General features: G+C 39.0%; 1 protein-coding gene across 1 annotated transcript in view; it reads right to left on the bottom strand.

Moving 5' to 3' along the window:
• Unc13c (unc-13 homolog C) overlaps positions 1 to 22,300 on the bottom strand; it is a 427,544-nt gene that overhangs the window by 4,997 nt on the left and 400,247 nt on the right. The window contains exon 30 of the mRNA XM_057767059.1: positions 472 to 564. Coding sequence (XP_057623042.1) covers positions 472 to 564 — 93 coding nt within the window. The remainder of the gene's footprint in view (positions 1 to 471; positions 565 to 22,300) is intronic.

Here is a 22,300-nt window from a genome sequence, read left to right on the forward strand (position 1 = left end):
TCACATAATTTGTTCTGAGCCACAACAGCTTAGGAATATGGTGCAATTCAAGCATACACTGGAAGACGATGGTTTTAACCAAAGTGGATATTAAAATGACTAAGTCTATAATAAAAATAGACTACAAGACTATTTAGTAAAATGTTGGCTATTAAATGAAAGCTTTTAGTTGGAAAACAGGGTTTTGTGTTCATAATATTGAGCCATTTTATTAACAACAAGGAAAACCAGTTAAAAGTAGCATAAAATAAGTAGATTATGTGAGTGGTAAGAATATATTGGTCTATATTTAATTATAAAATCCACTTTTGAAATTTAGTCCCCAATATATTAAGTCTTTAGTTTTAAGAATTTGTTTTTCTGAAGAAATTTAATCATGTCCTATAGTAGTTTGTATTTAAAAATATATACAAGAGAAGTATAGTAGATGTTAAAGATTAATAGATTACAATATCTGAACCCCAAATGTACCTTTTACAGTAACTTTATGCTCTCCAGTCCCTGGGGTGGTGGTGACATCCACATGGACAGAGATCTGACCTACAGAATCTTTGGAGGAGCGACCTGCAAACAGAAGAAATGTACTAGCTTGAATGTTCAGGTTGCATGCCTTATTTTCTTTGCCTAAGGATTAAATATTGTTTTTTTCTATTAATATCACGTGCTAGACACTGATTAATGCTCAGAGTTCACAATGTTGGCATAGCACATGGTAGATCTATCCAAAGACCTGTCAGTACAAAAGCTAAATGCCATAAACTCAGTAAAAATTCACCAGATGCCTAATTCCTACCATAGTGAAAAGGTTTAGTGCCCACCCCCAGCACTAATAACACTTTACAGACTGCCTCATTGCTTTATACTCTCTTGTTAGGCCATCTACACCATGACACAGCAGAGCCCTGGAAACTAAAAGATGACCCTGAATGCTCAACTCTAGTCTCCATGAAGCTCAGTACAGGACAAGATAGACTAAATGATACCAAGAGTTATTGCCATATGGTAACCTTAGAATATACATGTTCACATCATCTATAGGGTAGGCAAGTCCACCACGGTCACACGAGTTAAGGGTTGAACATAGCTAGAAGAGTGCTTGCCACTTAGGGGCAGATAAATGAATTCAAACCATCACTTCATTTTTAAGCTTCGGTGACCCCCCTCACAGTATTCTTCAGCCTTAGTCTTCTCATTTGTAAAATGAAGAGAAAGCCAACCACTTTTTATACCCACACTTCTGGAACACACCAGTTTGAAGCATGCACACTTCAAATTTATCATAAATCTTTTCACTTAAAATACTATGATGGTGGTCTTCGTGCTACAGTGTACATGAAGTTGCTAGTAGCTGTTGTGTGACCTGAAACCTCATGCCAACTACAAATTAACTGTGCAAGGAATCACTGAGATGCTTAAGTGAAATTACCCTCATTCACATGCAACATGATTCCATACTTAAGAGACCTTATAGCTCATCTAGAAAATGCTTAGATTTAACATTTTCAGTAAAGTTGCAAGGTAACAAAATCAACATACAAAACTCAGTAGCTTTCATACATATCAACAATGAACCTGCTGGGAAAGAAGGCAGGGAAGCCATCTCATTCATAACAGTCCCCAGTAAAGTTCCCAGGAATAGACCCTCCCATAGGAGGAAGATTAATGCAGTGAGAAATTTAGGGCACTGACTAGAATCAATACTGGGAAAATGATTGTTATCAAAAGACATCTACAGATTTAATGTAATCAAAATTTAATGCCATCAAAATTCTAATGACTGTGGGTGTGGTGGTGCATGTCTTTAATACTGACACTTGGGAGGCAGATGAATGTAAATTTGAGGTCTTTCTGGCCTATGTAGTGAGTTCCAGGACAGCCAGGGTTATGTAGTCAGACCCTGTGTCAAAAAATAAAATCCAATGACAGTCTTCACATAACTAGAAAAAATATCTAAAAATGTATGTGGAAACATGAAAGACAATGCAGCCAACCCATTCCTAAGGAGAAAGTGTGTTGCTGGAGACATCATAGTAACTGACTACAAACCATACTGTGTGTTAGGGAGTCAAAGGAAGTGTGGTACTAGCCAGGAAAAGCAGGTGAAGGGCAGTCCAGAAATAAACCCACACAACTATGGGCAGACGATCTTTGATAAAGGACATCAAAGACATACTGGCGAAAAGAAAATTAGTTCAGGAAAGAGATAGCAAACTGGAAGAAGTTTGAACTTAGAACCACATGTCTTACTTGCTTAAAAATCAACTGAAAATGTATCAAAGTCCTGAATTTAAAACCTGAAATTCTGAACCTGATAGAGGAAAACCTAGGAAGTTACAATCAAGTTACAGGTATGGACAAGAACATTTGAGCAGGACTCCTGTTGTTCAGGATACAATCTCCAGAATCAACACATAAGACCATAGGAAATTACAAAGTTATTGCACAGTTAGGGAAGCCATCTTGGCCAGCTATACCTCAGAGAGATATCTAGATTATGTAATAAGGGATTAAAAAATTAAACATCAAAACCCCAAAACTGCTGATAAATGGTGGAGGGCACAGCACTAATAAACTGAAAGTTTTCAAAAGGGAAAATAGAAAATGTCAGTACTTAAAAATGCAAACAGAAGCCACTTTGACATTCCACATCACCCCCATGACAAGGGCTATGATCAGGAAGACAAATGAGAAAACTGCTGGAGAGGCTGTGGGGTAAGGGAACCCTTGTTCACTGCTGGTGGGAGAACAAAGGTGATGTGGAATTCCCTCTGTATGCTGCGATTACCATTGATAAATGAAGGAACTGTTTTGGGCCTACAGCAGAGCTATAGGGAACAGAACTAGAGGGGGAAAACTAAACGGAATGCTGGGAGAAAGAAGGGCAGAGTCAGGAGAAGCCATGTAGCCCCACTGGAGCAAGACAGAACTTTAGATGGTAAGCCTTAGCCATGTGGCTATATACAGTTTAATAGAAATGGGTTAGATTAATATGTAAGAGTTAGCCAATAAGAAGCTAGAGCTAATGGGCCAAGGAGTGATTTAATGAATATTGTTTCTGTGTGATTATTTCAGGGCTAAGCAGCCAGGAACCAACAAGCAGCCTCCTTACTACACAAAGTAGTGCAATCACTGCAGAAATCAGCATGGAAGTTCTTCAGAAAGTTAAAAACACAGCTACCGCATGCCAGCCCAAAGGAGTCTGTACCCTACCACAGAGATAGTTGCATGACTCTGCTTATTGCTGCATGATTCATAATGCCAGGGCATGGCACCAGCTTAGCTGCCAGTCAACAGAAGGATGATCAGTGAGAATGTGGCACAAATATACAGCAGAATTTTCCTAAGCAGTTAAGAAAAGTGAAATGATGGAACTGAAAAGTTTGCCACTGAGTGAGGTGAGCCTGTCTCCAAGACAGAAGGTCACATGTTCTCACATGCGGATTCTGGCTTTTCTAATGTTTGTATTTAAATACTGGGTTTGAGAGTGAGTATAGACTCTGAAGCTAGGTGGGTGATTACAAGGTAGGCATAGCATTGAGGTGACGGGGAGGACGTCATGTGTGACATGAAAGTAGGAAGGAGATGAGTTATTGTGTGGGGCAGAGTGGGGAGGGGTGGAAGGGAAAGGTGAAGGAGGCAAGCAAAACCCAAATTTTGTTTGAAATGGGACATAATGAAACCTGATTTCTTGCAAACTAATAACCCCACAATGGTGGATATCTGTAGTAATCTCTGACTGCTGTCAAGGGGATTTAAGGCTGTGCTTCTGTTACCTGTCATCTCCACATACTAGTTGGCTCACCGTTTAATTTTCACAAGTGGAACTGTGTGGCACACCACTTTGTAACCTTTTCATAATGTATGCAATGAGCTAGAGCCTTGTTCACATAAAATAATTCCTAGAGCTTAAAACTGAAGCCAAAGGGGTCTTTGGGTTTCCAGCTAGTGAATAATCAGATTAGGGTGTGTTCGCCTGTTCACCACCAGAACATCCATCCTAGGGGCCCCATTTTCATCCATTTTTGGCATTGAGAGGAGTTTTGAATCATGTGAGTAAATGTTCAGAGGAGGAGGAGGAAGCCTCTCCCCGTGAATGATTTCTAATAGCAGGCATTTGTTCAGTGCTTAGGGTCCAGGCATAGAGTGGTTCCATCTAAGATTATTAGTCACAGATATCGAAGGACATAGAATTACTACTTGCCCAAGCTGCTGTTCTGGTTTTATCTCATGAACAGAATGGCTGATAACAGCATACCCAGGAACTGATAATTTAGAAGCCTGGGAAAAGATGACATCCCCTCTCCCAACAAAGTTTGTCCTCAGGGTTAGAGACATCAATTACCTGTTGATTATAACTGGTATAGTGTTGGGGGTTGGGGTAAAGTTTTGTAGGCTCAAGGATCTCTTTGAAAAAAAAGAAAATTGAATGGGATAATAGGTAGATTAGTATGCACTTACACTAATAATAATAGTAATAGAGTTACTTGTGAGCTATTTTTTATAGGTAATTTACACTGGTATAGATTCTCATATATTGATACAAATTCAAATTATATTTGTTACATTGAATATGCTATTTCTGTTTATAATATTTGTACATCTATGCAAAGTTATTTTGTCATATTGTATGCATGTATGTTTCTACCTTTATTTAAGACATTTTATATATTGATACAATTTTAGGATATATTTATCATGTTGCACTATACATTTCTCCCTCTGATCAAGATTCTTATACATTGTTTACATTTTGAGGTCATTGTGCTCATTTACTGCACAGTTGTTTAAAGATTGTTTAATATTCTAATATGAAGTGTTAGTCTTTAAGTTATATAGGTATTAAGATTCATAGGTTAATAGTCATCCATGTTTGTCATCTTATAGTTAGACTAATCAAGTCTTTGGATGCATAGGGATTATATTCTGCATAGATAGGTAATCTTCAACCACTTTAAATAACTGTAGAACATGGCATGTAGAACATGGCATTTAAATAACTTTGGGTTCTGTTAACATGAGACACAATTGCTCCTGGCAACACTAATCTATTCCTGAGAGAATGTTGGGCACTAAAGACACTCTACTCTGAAGTTTGTTTTCTTCTTGGCAAAACTGGATTTTGGGCAAGGAACTTCCCATACCTTGGTTACTGACAAAATGCACGGTGTTCAGATCAGACAAGCAGAATACATGACAAAAGACTGGCAAACCTTGCCAAGACAGGGTAAGATGGTTCTGAAAAATTTCCTGCCTCTGAAAATTATCTGTCAGTTACTCTAGGCCTTAGCCAAAGTTGGTTGCTCCAATGTTACAAATGAGACTTTGGGTGATTGCCCAGGTAGCCAGTTGTCTCTGTCATTTATTGCACTTTCTGCCTACTCAAGTAATATTATCTCCATTCTCAGGTCTTCGATGGGGTTGAAAAATAAATAGTCATAGTTATTTTCCATGGCTTAGCCAAGCTATTTCTAATATAAGACTTTGACTCTTTAGGATAAAATAATTATTAAAACATTTAGCCTATGTTTCTTGTTTAATATTATTTATGCTGGTTGTTATTCTAATTTTTATTCTTGATATATATTCTTATTATATATAATTTTGCATTGGGTTTGGAACTCTTATTTACACAAAAGGGGGAGATGCTGGGAAACCTCCTTCAGCCAATGGCCTTTGAGATGCTGATCCAGATTGGGCATGGCCTTGGGTACCAAAAAAACATGTGCTAGCTCTCTCTCTCTCTCTCTCTGTGTGTGTGTGTGAAAGCCCCTATCTGATTTTCTTTGGGGTAAAAGAATTCTGGCGCTGGGGAATTGCTGGTTTTAAGGGTCTATATGACTGGGAACATTTGTAATAGATATAGAGAAGAATAAAGAAACATGGACAGATGATTTCCATTGTGAGTTGACTTCTTTACCCTCAGATTTTTAGCCCTCCCTTAGCTATTCATGTACCTTTAATTCACCTGAATGGAAGCCTTAAAGGCTAGAATTGTTAAGGCTTGCCTTAATCCCTAAACTGGTAATAACTCTATGCTAGAGTTATCCTATGCAGGATGGATAGCTCTCTGACTTTATACTTGAGTTTTTCTTCTATAAACACAAAACTGTAGATATTCCCCTTTCAATGACTCAAGACTTTTGCATACTGATTACGTTTAAGAATAACTTTATGTGTAGTATTGTTTTGCCTCTGTGTATGTACATGCAGCACATGGGTACAGTACCCACAGAATTCAGAAGAGGGCATCGGATCCCCTTAGCAAACTGTCACGTATGTGCTGAGAACTGAACCTGGGTCCTCCAGAAGAGCAGTTAGTGCCCTTAAAACCACAGAGTCATCTCTCTAGCTCTGTATTTCACATTTTGTCTATGTATATACTGTACTTATTGGAAGTTTATTCTTCTTGTAATTTATCTTACTCCATTTAAAAACAGACACATTTTCTATTACTGATCTCACTAGGAGGACTAGAAAATTTTAGCAATGACATTTTTTAATGGATTATTTCCACTTAATCTTTTGAAGCTTGCAAATATACAAACATGCCTATGACATAATAACCTAATGTAATAAAGGGGACATTTAACTTTCTTATTGATTACTTTGTCCAGATGTATTGGCTTTACTTGCACTGCATGATAATGTTAAAAGCAGACATTAATTATTCTCCACTGGGCTCTCAATTCATCATCAACCCTTTCCTCTTTGCTCCAAGAGGCTGATAATCTGAATATACCATCAGCCATTGGCCCTACACTCCCGTGTCTAGATGGGTTTATACCATCAGCCATTGGCCCTACACTCCTGTATCTAGCGGGGTTTGGACATTGAATCCTGGCGAGAAAAAGAATGGAGCAGGTCATGCCAGGTGTTTTCTTTAGGTCTGTCCTGTGAGGGCTGCTTTGATGGCTAGATCCTGCAACAAAAATTTTCCACAAGCAGCCCATTTTAGGTGCCAGCTTCTTTATAACTCTAAACCATTTCCCTTCCTGTGTAGCTTTTGCTAAAGGGAGGCGAGCATCCTGCCCCTTCTGGTTGTAGTATACCTTGACTACTCTCCAATCCATCTTAACTTGGCTGTTCCTGTTGGTTGTAGAGTTACAGCATCTATGTACTCCCAACTGTTACAGAAGATTTTTATGGATGAATGAACGCGTTCCTTTGGTGAAGGAACATGGGGATAAACGTAAACACACTATTTTGTAGTTGCCATCATTATGAGTGCCATGGGGAAAGGAGTGCCTAAGGAGGCTTCTGAATGTTGAGTTGAAATTATCTTGTGGGACTGAAGTGACAATCAGGCAGCAACTACTGACTTCTAGCTGTAGGGGATCTATACTCTTTCTCTGCCTGCCCATCCATCCATCCATCCATCCATCCATCCATCCATCCATCCATCCATCCATTTTATAATGACTTCTATGGGTACACACACACTCACAAAGATAAAAATGTCTCTGAAAGGCTTAGCTATCCTAGCTTTTGTTATTTTAAGATTGAAAAAATATACAACACTCCAACAATGTGTGGGAGACCAGGAAACAAGGAGGTCCAGTTTGTTTTAGACATAAAACTGAGGCTAGTATATAAATTTTCTGTGTCTGGGCAGAGTCAGATCTTATTTTTAGTCCAACATTCTTACCATAGATAGATTGATTTCCCAGAAGGCTTTCTTAAAAACTAAACAAAAGGACAGACTTTCAAAACAAAAATTACCTTCCCCCACAACCCTGAAACAATAAAACAGGATTTGGAAGGCGGGAGCCAGGGAATTTCAATAATCACTGTTATTTGTTCATACCTGAAAAGTTGGAAGTCAGAAAAAAAAAATCAGAAACCTAATCATTCAACCTTGCTTAGTATCTGAGAACTGTCTGTGTGCAGCCAGCCATGGTCTGCTTCAGCCTACCACGATAGCTAGCAAACATGCGTGTGTGTGTGTGTGTGTGTGTGTGTGTGTGATGCTTAAGCATTACTCCAAATGGCCCCATACTTTCCTTTCTACTAGGCATGATAGGCTAGGCAGACTCACTGTGAAGGAGCCCCTTAGGATTTCTTTCCTTCTGGACAGATATCTTAATCAATACAATAGAAGGCAGAGCTGACCAGTCCAGGTGAGCACACCGAGGCTCAGAGCTTTGTAAGTCCAGCCTCAAAACCCTGGTTCTGTCAAAGACAACTGAGAAGTGGGTAAGGATAACCGGGTTAGTCATACACTGAGTCTTCTCACCTGAGGATGAGCAAACACATGACGTATAATAAGGGGCTTTTGAAAAACTGACTAGAAGAACTTTAATCACAGGGGAAAGGCTTAGAGAAGAATGCCTCCCTTTGGAAATAGTATTCCCAAAGCCAGAATGAACTATGGAACCAGAATCAAAGCATAATAAAAGCATTTTTCTCTAGGTGGAGCCCTATATCCTAAGAATAAAAAAATTAAATCTGTTTCAGAAAAATTAATGAAGTACAAACTACACCAATATCTGACTAGGTCAAATGTTAAATTTCATAGATATAGGGTAAAATGTCCTAGAGTATAAGTCTCGAAGAAAGAGACAGTTCAATTGGCTGTTACTTTTTCTTCTAAAAGAGAAATCTAGAAGAAAATGAAGTATGACCTGCTGTTATGGAAGAATTTATGACCCTAGACTTTTAAATTTACTCAGTTGCTTCTCATGTATTTATGTATAGATGACATTTCAAAAGCTCAGGAATGTTTTAATATTGTGCCAGAAAAATGACTCCAAGACATGTCAACAAAAATAACCCAAGGCTGGCAACATTCTGTGGTCCAAAGCATGGCTGTGACCATAAAACCTTTATTATTATTTTATTACCTGTATGAGTATCTATGTGAAAATGTGTGTATGTGAGTAAGTGTTGTAGAATATTATTTTACAATGTGTTACATTTGTGTATGCTGTGGAATATTTGTTTAACGATGCAAAGATGTGTTGTATTCTTTTATGTTATATTTATTTAACTCTATGAAGCTTTGGTGTGGGGGGTCCTTCTGTATATATACTACTTTTGTTGGTTAATGAATAAAGAAACTGCTTTGAGCCTATAGCAGGGTAGAATAGAGCTATGTGGGAAAATCTAAATTGAATGCTGGGAGAAAAGAAGGTGGAGTCAAAGAGAAGCCATGTAGCCCCACCAGAGACAGATGCTGAACTGAACCTTGGAGGTAAGCCACAACCACATGGTGATAACACAGATTAATAGAAATGGGTTAAATTAAGATGTAAGGGCTAGCCAAAAAGAAGCTAGAGTTAAGAGGCCAAGCAGTGACTTAATTAATACAGTTTCTGTGTGGTTATTTTGGGGCTGAGCAGCCGGGAACAACAAGCGGCCTTCCTACAACAAAGCTGTGTTGCTTTGCCTGTCTAAAACACCTGATTGGTCCAATAAAGAGCTGAATTGCCAATAGCAAGGCAGGAGAAAGGATAGACAGGGCTGGCAAGCAGAGAGAATAAATAGCAGGAGCAATCTGGGGATAAAAAGATTGAGGAATTTGAAAAGGAGTGAGGACACGAGGGATCAGCCACCCAGTCACACAGTCAAACATGGGATAAGAAGGAAATAAAAGATAAACAGAATTAGAGAAAGGCAAAAGCAGAGGTAAAAGGTAGATGGGATAATTTAAGAAAAGCTGGAAAGAAGCCAAGCTAAGGCCAGGTATTCATAAGTAATAAGTCTCTATGTGATTTATTTGGAACCTGGGTGGCAGGTCCCCAAGTGTCAAAAAGTAAAACAACCAACAAGTATGTATGAGTGCCTGAGGAGGCCAAAGGTTCTGAATTCCCTTCAGCTGGAGTTATAGGCAGTTTTAAGCTACTCACACGGGTGCTGGTAATCAAACTTGGATCTTCTGAAGAATAGTATAAGTTCTTTATTTGTTTTTGTTTTTTTGAGACAGGGTTTTGTTCTATCTTTGGAGCCTGTTCTGAACTAGCTCTTGTAGACTTAGGCTGGCCTCGAACTCACAGAGATTCACCTGCCTATGCCTCTTGAGTGCTGGGATTAAAAGTGTGCACCATCACTGCCCAGCTCAGTTTGAGTTCTTAACCAATGAGCAATCTCATCAGCTCCAATGATGACTTTTAAGGACAAGAATATATTGTACTGTCACTATCAGGTGAATATTAGTGGTTTCATTTCCCCTCCTCAACTTCAGCTTTTGAGCTTTCTTTATACCCCATGTGCCTGTTCTGCACCTGGCACAAAGAAGAGGCTTAACAGAGGGCTAGAAGCACAGGGATAATGGGGGCATTGAACAGGAGCACAGGAATGATGAGTAGGTGAAGCAAGGGATTATGGGTAGGTTGAACAGATATCAAGGAGGGATATATTTTTTGCTCTCTTGGATTTAACGTTAAGTATTTTGTAATTTACTCAGTGGTTAAATAATACACTCCACTAGAAATTTCCCATAGTTAATTAAATGAGTACTGGTCTCAGCCTGGCCTCTAAATCCAGAGGGATTTCTCTCTTAAAATGTCTTAGCTGTAGGGGCAGGTTTCCACACATGTAGAAAATTGTGCATTCAAGTTTGTAAAAGCAATTATTTGGATAAATGTTCTCATAATCTAAGATTTACTCTGTGGCAGTACATAAATTCCCTTGGAAGTCCTTTATGAACGTCTAGGGAGACAGGAGTTGAGATCATAGGTATTTGAGGAGTTCTACTCAATATGGTATGTAGGAGAAAACAAGATACTAGTTACCATGAAAAAAGAAGGCAAAGAGAGTTTTTAAAGTTATATAGTTTGTCTACAAAAAACATTGATGGAAACATTGACCTGAGGTTTTGGTATTGTGTGAAGTTTTGTAAAAGGAAAAAAATTACTTAGCCTAAAACCTGTTTTTGCTAAGACCTGTTTGCTTACAAGGACAGAGATGCCCCAACTAGTCAGCAGCTCAGTCTCTCCAGTACACGCCTGGAATTTACATCCAGGCTCCAGCATGTTTTAGCTGGATGACTTGGGGCAAATCACTAAGTCTCTCTGTGCTTCAAATTCTTAGGTACAAAATAAGAATAACAGGACTTCTATCCTTTAGTTGTAGACCTTAGACAAATTATTACTTGTATATAACTTACAAAATTATGTAATAAATAGAAAGTAGTTTGTAAATATTGAACATTCTTACCATGGCAGTTTTATGTATCTGTCTATGAACTCTATGAGCTAAATGATGACTGGTGTGATACAATAGCTCATGCATGCAATAGTGGCAAGAATGTTATGGAGTTAACCAACTGCTTTTTAAAAAAATTGATGTTAGGCTGTCTCCAATGGAGGAAATGTATGCTTAGTACTGTAAATGTGGCCACAACTCATGAACCTATCTACTACTTACTACTTCTTTTTTCAATTTGCCCTCTAAATTCATTTTCTCTATACCAATATGTTTGTATAGATCTTTGACCTCATAAGAGAAGTCCCTTTGTACAATTGGATGGTGATTAATGTGGAAAATCACAGCTGGCTAATGGACAGAGAATAAGTGTCTTTGGAATGCTCAGCTACAGATTTAACACTAAAATCACTCTGCACCCTTAGGCTTAGGGACTATCTTGAAAGAGATTTCTTAGCAGAGAAACTGTAAGAGCCAGGAATTGTGGATGATCAGATGGAAGCAGCATCCTCTGGGCATTCCAGGACCACAACACTCGCACACTCACAGCAGCTGTGGTTGCCTGAATAAGATCAGGCCAGTCAGCATCTCAGCATGTAGTGTGGGAGGGACTCATGAGCTCCTACCTACACCTTGTTAAGGAGATATTGACAGATGATGGATTTTGAAGGAGAAAGTGTAAGCTTTAAGTATGTGGTCCCTGGTAGGTCGATGATGCTCTTTGGATGGTCCCAAAGTATGGGTATATGGGTACCACAAATTGGTCTTGGTAGGTTATTAAAAATGAACAAAATAGAGGACATGAAGTTGGGGGCGGTACAGAGTAGATGAGGAAGGAGTCTGGGGGCAAATGAGGGAGTGAATATGATCAAGATACACTGTATACAGAAGTGCAATTCTCAAGGAATTAATAGAAATGTTAAAAATAAACTGTTACCCCCATTGGCCTGGAAATTTCTTTCCTATGAATCTATCTTACATACATACTTGCATAAGATATACATAGATCTAATCTACATGGGAAGTAGAAAATGAGAAGATCTCCCGAGTAAATTGGGAGCATGGGGACCTTGGGAGAGGGTTGAAGGTGGGAAGGAAGAGACAGGGAAGGGAGCAGAGAAAAATGTAGAGCTCAATAAAAATCAATAAAAAAAAATAATTGCATAAATGCACAAAGACACGTCACATTTTAACAAGGGTTAAAAATGAGACAGCAGGTGCAGTAAAGACTAACACAATGAACATGACTTAGTTCTTACTGAATACTATGAGTATTGAGAAGAATGAAGAGAATCTGTCCACGAGTTATAAGCAATGTGTAAACACAAAAAGTCAAACAGCATGGCAGGATGAATAAGCCAGCAGGTGAGAAGCACAAGATAGCAGAAATGATACCTCAGTCCACTGATGAGAATCCTGTGCTCTTCCCCTCTGTGAGAATACAGGCTTTCCTCATGTGGCTCTGTCACTTTGACCAGGATGCCACCTACCATGCCAAACATACCCAGTCTGTTCAAATTGCTAACTGCAGCATGGGAGCAAGTAATTGAGCAGCGTTACAGAGAAATTGGTGGCACGCGGTGATGGGTGGATGGAGCCGTGTCTTCAGTGATCTGATAATAGGTACCCAGTGAAGGCGGAAGACAGGACTGACTTCCCTCCTGCCATCAACCCAAAATGCTCATCTGGCTGAGTGCTCAAGTCAAAAGCCACTTAAAAGAATCAAAAAGAAACTAGCCTTTCTGTGGATAACGATGCTAACAAGCCCAGAGAGGACCACAGCAGGAGCCAGGTTCCAGGTGTGCAGCACAGTTCTCTCCACACTCAGGACTCATTAAAGAAAAACAAAAAGCCAGAAAACAAGAAGCTACCATGAGAAAAGTGACACAGGATGCTGTGGCTGCTCTTGGATATAGCCTCTCTGCAGGAAGTGGATAATATCCACAGATCAACTCCTCTGAATGTGCTCTGACCTTCATCCAAAGCTGGGCTAATCCAACAGAGATTGGCAAGCATAGAACACGAGATAAAAGAAATGCAAAGAACTGAATAAGGCAGATTTGGCAAAGGAGAAATAGGAGGGTGGACCCCACTCTGCAGCTGAAGTGGAGAATCTCAAGTGACCACCACGAAACCCCATTTCCTTCCCACGTATAGCTGTCTATCCTATTGATTGATCATTATGATCGAAACAAGAGCATGGAATTTTGAATATATAAAAACAAAGACTGGAGAAGGAAATAAACACAATTCTTTCATCTCATCATTATATGAAGCCTACCATTAGTTGAGTGTTATGGAAAATGAAAACACACAAACAGAAGAAGTTCCTACTTGAGCTCACTGCCTGTCTACCGACAGAGGAGGAGACTAAAATCACCGAGAATAACCACCGGAAGACACTGATTTTCCCATTTCATGGATTTAGCTTTTGATCTTGGTTCATGTGAGCTGTGGGCTCAGGCAATCATTTCAGCATTTTAAGAATCTTTTTCTCCTGATGAGCTGAGACAAGGCCACTCCCATCATAGATGGAAACAGGAGGTCACCCTGGCTGCCGTCACTGTCTCAGACATATTAAGGGCTATTAACATTAATGCCCCTTTGTCCTTGTGTTTTGATGTGGATAGAATGATCTAGTTAATTTGTCTTAAAGCACCTCTTCGTACAGAAATATCTGTATTATGTTGTTTTGAGGGAAATATGTGGAATATATTTTCTTTTAAATTAAGGTAACCTTTGGATTTGATGAAACTGAAAATTTAATAATTTCTCAACTAGGAGTGCATATTTTCATCCAAAAATCTTTCATGCCATCTGGTAACCGAAGAAAAATGGTTAATTTTTTTTAAGGATGGAAGCAGAATACACACACACACACACACACACACACACACACACACACCCCACACACAATACCCCAGAACTGTCTGAAGTCATCAGGAAGACGCAGAAAACAAAGGTGCAGAAATAACTTCTAAAGACTATATTCTCCACAACTACCATGACTAACAAATTTCTGAGTTCATACATCACTGAGAACTCCCCAGGTAGAGCACACTAAAATTATTTTCCTTCTTCCTAAAGAAAATGCTGCACATTTTCTCTTGAAAACTAACAAGCATGCATGGAGTAGCAGAGATAAGAGACAATATTCTGAAGACATCTAAATCCTAAGTAATTTCTAGACTCTGTGTCTCTCTGCATCTTATGGCCCAGTCATCAACTGGGACCTGCTATCTTTCAATTCATCCCCTTCTGCGGAAACCTAACAGTGTTGCCACAGATAGCGCAGGATTTACTATGAACTGTGTAATGATTCATCTTGAAAACAATTCAGGCTTGGTATCTAATTGTTAAAGGATTTTTTTAAAAAAAAGTTCTGGGAATTGAGGTCCAATGTGTCCTCTCTCTCTCTCTCTCTCTCTCTCTCTCTCTCTCTCTCTCTCTCTCTCTCTCTCTCTCTCTCCTTCCTCTCTTTTTTGTTCCCTTCCAGCTCCTGCTTGGCCAAACATTATCTCAGCTGATGGAACACAGGACTCAGTCATTCATTTATTCATTAGGTGTGCATCAAATATTTAGTAGCTCTATTTTAGGAACTAAAAGTTGCTTAGGTCAGTCATTCCTGACTCTCACCGTGTGTTAGAGGTACCCAAGGAACTTTCAGATGTAAATGTGGGCCCATCTAAACCAGTAACCGAATTATTAGGTGCATGCCTGCATACTTTAAATGTTTCAAAGGTGGATTGCATATGGAGTCAAGGTTGGAAGGTTCAGTGCAGCCCCTTGGCAGAGGGGCTCCTAACCAAGGCACAGAAGTGTTGTAAGAATCTATTTGTAGGAGCAGAGCTGATGACAGGCAGTCAGCACCCAGTGAGACCAGTGCAATGAAGAATGGGGGAGAGAGAACAGTGGAAGCCTTGGGCGAGGAGAGCTGCGACTGTGTGGACAGCCTCAGCGCTGGGCTACTTTCACAGGAGACCTGGCTCCCAGGCTAAACTCCAAATCCCAACGATCCCTCTGTACAGTGTCACTGCCCTTCCCCACACCCACCTCTTAGACATCAGTTTCTGAGGCAGAACAAGACTGAATCCCTACCCAGATGGTGAGAATCTGTTGGTGATTTGGGGGTCCTCTCTGAGCCACTATGAGCTTCCACAGCTCCACCACCAAACAGGTAGCATGGGATGTCTCCTGGGCAGTGAATTTCAAGCCCTAGGCTAGGGGCAAACACTCAGGGTCTCCTGATAAGTTGTTAGCATTCAGAGAGGACGAAGCTGGTTTTGGTTTATTTAGACCTGAGTTCAGACTGCTCCTTAGGCTTCAATGGCCTGTCAGAATACTGTCTCTGAGTAACTAAAAGGCCACTGGACCTTACTACCATACTATACTGCCCTGTCCTGGAAGTATAAAGAAGTAGGTATTACACTGTCTGAAACAATGCACTCTCAGAACTGCCGATATCAAAGACAAAAAGATCAAAGGCAAATCTGCCCTCTTTCTGAAATCAGTATTTAAATAGGACTTCTAAACTATGCCTGTCTACACTAATGGAATCCAGGATACTGGAGACTCTTCAGTCTACCAATCCATGTTCTTCAAATGGAAAAGACAGACGAGAAACATGTCAACAGCAAGGACTTTGACATCAAGTTGAAGAGAGAGGTAAGAAGAAACCATAGTTCTCTATTTCTTGTGTGTTAAAGTAGGACAACAATCCTGCAGAAATCAAACAGAAGGGTACTGGCTGTCTTTGAAGCAAATATGGGGTCTAGGGCTGGAATGGAGCACAGAGAGGAACTTCTGACGAGGAAAATTCTCTTTGTTGGACCAAGGGTCCCTACCTTTACTTCCTGTGGCTCTGTGTTCTATGTAATATTTTATAAATAATGGTGAAAATGATATTTCAATTTCAAAATAATGTCAAAATGTTCTAAAATAGACTTATGTTTTATCATATAGAAAGTGAAAATGTTTAAGCTTCAGGTCTGTTGACAGAATAATCTCAAATCAAAACGCTGAAATAATCTACATACAAACTGTGATCCGTGACACTCCCCACACTAACTTTTTTTGAGACAGGTTTCTCTATATAGTCTTGGCTGGTCTATAATTTATGTGGACCAGGCCTGGAACTCACAGAGATCCTCCTGCCTCTGCCTCCTGGCAACCACACTTGGCTGTGGTGGTCTCTTAAGGGACATTCTTGTGTCTCCATTCTGTGGCAAGTTGGTAGGGTTTGGGGTGATGATTCTCTTTTTCCTCTGCAATTCTCCTATTCTCATGCCACTTCAAAAGCAATCAAATTAATCTTTTGTTCTCACAGAAAACTAGAAAAAATAGTATGTATTACTCTGGGTCCTGTGTTAATTAGATATTATGATAATTAAAGTGTTTCAGAAATGTATTTGTCTCCTCTACCTCCAGGCTGGAGCTCCATGGTAACCACCTACAGGTTTGCTCCCCTGAGATGACCCCATAGTCCCTGGAGGCCAATGAGAAGCTCATCTCCTCTCAACCACTATTAATTGTTGGAGAAAGAGTTGCCTATTAAGTATCAGTCAGGATAAACCAGCAAAGAGAAGAGCTAGTGAGAAGAGTGGGCGCAGAGGCTGGGGACTTGGCTGGGGGGCGGGGGTTGTATCACTGAAGTCTAGAGGAAAACCAGGAAGAGACAGAAAACACCTGCATGCTTCTGGGTGGCATTGGTTGGCTGTCTTTCTCTCCAGTAGAATACAGAGACCAAATAGTTCTCATTCTTAGTAAGTCCTTGATGTTGCTTGCTTCCACTTCCCAACTTTAAGAGAAAATGGAACTTTACATCAATGTTGGTGGCGCTGGGATGGCACCACATTTCCCCATCTTTCTTTGCATTGTGAATTTCAACAATGATAAAAGCCCTTGGCAAGGTGAGTATAGATGGATGCCCTGAAGTGTGAGAACAAATGGAGGAAAAACTAGTACTCTGTGCACAGAAACAGATAGTGAAACCCTTAGCTAGATTAAGAAAAGGGAGGGTGATGAAAATAAAATCAGGCAAGGAAAAGGACACTCCATAGCTGAGCCTATTTGTACACAGCATTTTTAGTGTCTGGTAGAAGCTAAAAATGTTCCTTATCTAGATTAAATGATGAACAAATAGAAAAACCCAAACAGACCAATAATAACAATATTGAAAGGGCAATAGAAATAAAACTCAAAGAAAAGCCAGGACCAGATGTCCTGCTAAATTCCACTGAACATCCAATGAAGAGCTAATACCAATCCTCTTTAAATTATTCTCCCAAGCAGAAGACAAAGAAATTCTTCCAAACACATTCTGTAGGGTCAGTGTTACCCCAATACCAAAACCAGAGAAAGAAATAGCAACAACAACAGCAAAAATATGATGGGTATATATTTGATAAACATTGATGTGAAAGTCAACAAAGTCCTCATAAAAAAATTTACCAGCACATTAAAAAGATCTTAGGGATATTGGGCCTACAGAGATGGCTCAGTGGTTAAGAGTACTTGTTGCCCTTGAAAGAGACTGGGGTTTGGTACCCAGTACCCACATGGTGACTTTCAATCATCTGTATCTCTAGTTCCAGAGGATCCAGTGCTGCCTTTTGGCCTCCATGGGCACCAGGCACACATGTGATTCATATATATATATATATATATATATATATATATATATATATATGCAGGAAAACCACATATACATAAAATAAATGAATTTCTTTTTAAAGATCTTTGGAATGCAAACAAGTTTCAATATACTCAAATAAAAATAATGGTGCACAAATATGATGAAGGGCAAGAATCTCACTGTCATCTCAATGGATTTTTGAAAAAGTCAATGGATAAAATTCCAACATCCTTTCATGATTAAAAATACTGAACAAATTAAATAGGAATATGCCTCCATGTAATCAAAGCCATTTAGAAAGCAACAGCTAACATACTGAATGTGGAGACACTAAACATTTTTTTTTCTATAAGAGCTAGATCCTGTTCTTTTCAGCTGAACTCAGTTGTGACAATGTTTGAGCAAAATTGCCAATTCATTCAGTTAAAATACTCAAGCCTAGCACTCAATAGACCACCCCTAAGTACTGTTGAAGTCACATCTAATATTAAGGACTTCAAAGTCCTTTATTTCATTCTTGTTATGCTTTGAGTAAATATGTTGTGTAAATCATTTAGTCAATTTCAAGAGATAGAGTAATCAATAAAATAAATAGAAATTGAGATCATGGGTATGTTAATGGAAAATTGAGTCTTCCCAAATTCCCAATAATGACATAAACGAAAGCTGCTCAACAATGTGGGATTACTCCTGGGGAGGGTACACACAATTGTCCTAGAAAAGCCTCCCTCCATGTGGATGCTGGGAAGTGTGCGTCTGTGAAGCTTTCACAGTGAAATTAAGAGTTGAAAACACAACTGCTTTACATAATCTAAGCAGCTGTATAAACAACCTCATGATTAAAAATCAAGTTTTATATATAGTATTTGTTACATACTAGGCATTGTGGAAGAGCTTTATATATTAATCTATTTAATCTTCTCACCAACCACACTTGGGGCTTCTATCATTACCCTGCTTTTTCAGGTGAGGTGATGAAGGAAGTTACAAAATAATTCTACCCTAGTTCACAATTATGTATAACAAAGAGTTATTTATTTAGGGGTAGACTCCCCCCTAGATAATAGTCCTAGATCACAGTCCTCTGCACAAACGGGGAACAGGAACCAAATCTAGCAGCCAGAAGCGAGAGCCGGAAGCAAGAGAACGAGTGCAGGCTTTATAGCTGCATTTATAGAATAATAGACCATGCCCAAGTGGTCTGGTATCTTAAAGACTATTGGCTGAAGGTGCTCCCACAGCAGTGAGGAAACTGAGGCATCAATTTAAGTTACTTATAGAACATAGTTAAAAATGTTAGTGCCACACTTAAATAAATAATAGAATACATTTACTGAAGAAAGTTCAACTTACTTGATAAGTGATCAAATTTAGCATGCATTAATATTTCTTTAGAGTATGAGAAAATGTTTTGGACCCAATGGTTGTTCAATGTACAACAAGAAAAGGGGCAAGGCAGAATTCTATAGAAATGCAGAACTTCACTATGCCCAGCAATAGCTCTAGGCCCCTGAAGATAATAACTGAGGAGGAGACGGGCATCCTAGGATTCTCCACCAGTTCTCATGGGCAAGATAGTGTTGGCAGAGGCTACTCATTTGTTTTCCAGCCACCCAGACTTCAAAAACAATTACACAGAAATATGTATTATTTGCAATATTGTTTGGCCAATAGCTTAAGCATATTTCTATCTAGTTCTTAAATCTTAAATCAACCTGTGCATCACCACAAGGTTGTGGCCTACCAGCAATGTTTCAGTGTCTGTCTCCTCCAGCATTGGCTACATAGTGTCTGACTGACTCTGCCTACTCTCTCTCTATATATTTTCTAGCCTGGCTATATTCTTTTAAGCCATTTGCCAAAAGCAGCTTCTTTATTAACCAATGGTATATAGAGGGGAATCCCACATCAGATGGAAAAGATCTCTAAATGGGTCACAGAGTTGGATAAATGTACATAGGCTTGAGAGACAGAGAGGAAAAGGAACATAGTTATAAAGGAAGTAAATGGTTATAAAAAATAAAAAGTCTTTAAAGAGATAGAGTACAGACAGTTATAGATTAAAGGAGTACAGAAAAACAAGCCACATAAAGATGGAAAATACACAGAGAGTCTGAATTATGTATATTATTGTTTTTTCTTTGAATTTTTCGACTTTGAATGAGCTAAGTACAAAGAGACATTTCATTGTACATGCTGCTAAGCTAAACAAACATATATATTTTAAAGGTATCTTAATTTCAAACTTTGGGCCTAAGGATATGTTGCTTTGGAAAAGAGGTTCTGCTTTTGCTTCCACAGAGGATGAGAACCTGTGGATTCCTTCTAGACTAATGTGGTTGGATGGACCAAGACCACTCAAAAGTTCTCCATGAAAATCCCCCAAAAGAAAATACTTTGCCCAACAGGATGTTCCAGTCTATACCTCTGACTGCCTGATTCACATTAGCATGAAACCTCATCTTCTTGGAGTTAGAAAGAGTCATTCATCCTGGGTGCCAAGACCAGTTTTATTCTCTCATGAATGGGAAAATGAACAATGATTCACCTTTTCTCCCTTAAATATGGATAATTCAATTATTCATGAATGCCTTGACCAACTTGACTCATTTGGTAACTTATTATCGAATATAGCAATATTGTACACAGGAAGGTCTACTTTTTATATAACAGAAGTAAAAAGATGCTTGCTATTTCACATTCAGACCTGCATTCTAATACTTACTCCATACCTATAGGTGAGTATGCCTATCTCCCCTCAGCAATGAAGCTTCTCTCTGAAGTTGACAGAGACCATTATAGAGAACCACAATTGGTCAAAATACAAGGTACAACTGACCATGGTGTACCCAGACCCAGTGGATACACATACAACACAATTCCTGCAAGTAAGGCTCAGGGAATATCACAGAAGTAGAGGTAGAAAGATGGTGAGAACCAGAGGACCTAAAAGTCTGAGATGTTGCCTTCTTGAAATGGCAGAGAAGCAATATCCATGATATCTCAATTATGTGGTAACTTGAAAAAGACCTGAACAAAGAAAACACCAATGTACATGCTATCATGGAAGGGGAAAATCTCAAGGGGCTCCACCCATACACAACGGTCTAAGAAAACTGTTGACTGTTGAGAGAAAGAATCATTGTTCCCAGGTCGAGCATCTAAATGGTTATCCAATTTCAAGTGGTTAGCTCTGAAATCACAAACATGCCAAGCAACACTAAATGGTTTTAGCAGGTTGTATTTATGTACTCTACATTCTTACTTAAGAAAAAGAGGCCATGAGTTTGAGGAGTGGGGATGGTCTGGAGATATGTTATAGGGAGGAAATTGAAAGGGGGGGATTATGAAATTATATTTAAAATACACACTACAAAAACAAGTGATAGGTAAGTATCAGATGGTGGATATGGAGAGCCAGATGGAGGTGAATTTATTGTATTATTGTAACTCTTCCTCCCTCCCAGCTGCTTAAAGGGCTCTGGTGAAGAACTCCCACCCTATCTGAAATGTGTAAATGAATAAATGGTGAGGAGAGAGAGAGGGTATGTGCTATATGGAGGTGTACAGAGGCATTAGGGCCAGTCTCCAAGGCCTTAATTGTGAAATTATTTCAGTGTAGAAGGTATAAAAATGATATAATCTTTAAAATATTCCATAATCTATACTTTATCCTCAATGTCTTTTATACTAGTTGTTCTGAGCAAATCATCTTACAATAATTGGTTAGTGGTAGTTTTTGAGAACTGGGGAAGAAAGTAATGTTTCTTTCCTCTATAGATTCTGAGCCAATAGGAAAGCTCAGGTCACATGATGTTTCAGTGGCTTCTGAATCACTCCAGTAGGAGAAAAATCCCTCTATTTCACTAAAGTGGTGCTTACTTAAAATCATCCTCTCAAGCTAGTTACCTTTAGTGTCACATGACTGTCATCTCAGCACTTGGGAGACAGGCAGGAGGGTCTCAAGTTCATGGCTAGCATGGGCTTCAAAGAGACATTTAAAAAAACATATTTACACAATGGAGTACTACACAGTAGAAAAAATAACAACATCTTGAATTTTGTAGGGAAATGGATGGAGCTAGAAAACATCATTTAAAATGAGGTAACCCAGTCAGACTATTATCACATGTACTCACTCATAAGTGGTTTTTAAACATAAAGCAAAGAAAACCAGCCCACAAATCACAATCCCAGAGAACCTAGACAACAATGAGGACCCTAAGAGAGGCATACATAGATCTAATCTACATGGGTAGTAGAAAAAGACAAGATCTCCTGAGTAAACTAGGAGAATGGGGACCTTGGGAAAATGTTGAAGGGGAGGGGAGAGGCAGGGAGGGGAACAGAGAAAAATGTTGAGAAAAAATTTAAAAATCAATTAAAAAATAACAACAAAACAAACAAACAAAAAAACATAATGACCAACTGTAATTGAGATCTAAATTTGAATCCTAATGAATATTTTCATAAAATCTAAAGGAGAAGTAAATAATTGCCATAAGGAAATAAATTATTTGGATA

Source organism: Chionomys nivalis, chromosome 4 (assembly GCF_950005125.1).
Source record: "Chionomys nivalis chromosome 4, mChiNiv1.1, whole genome shotgun sequence".
In the NCBI taxonomy this organism is placed as follows: Eukaryota; Metazoa; Chordata; class Mammalia; order Rodentia; family Cricetidae; genus Chionomys; species Chionomys nivalis.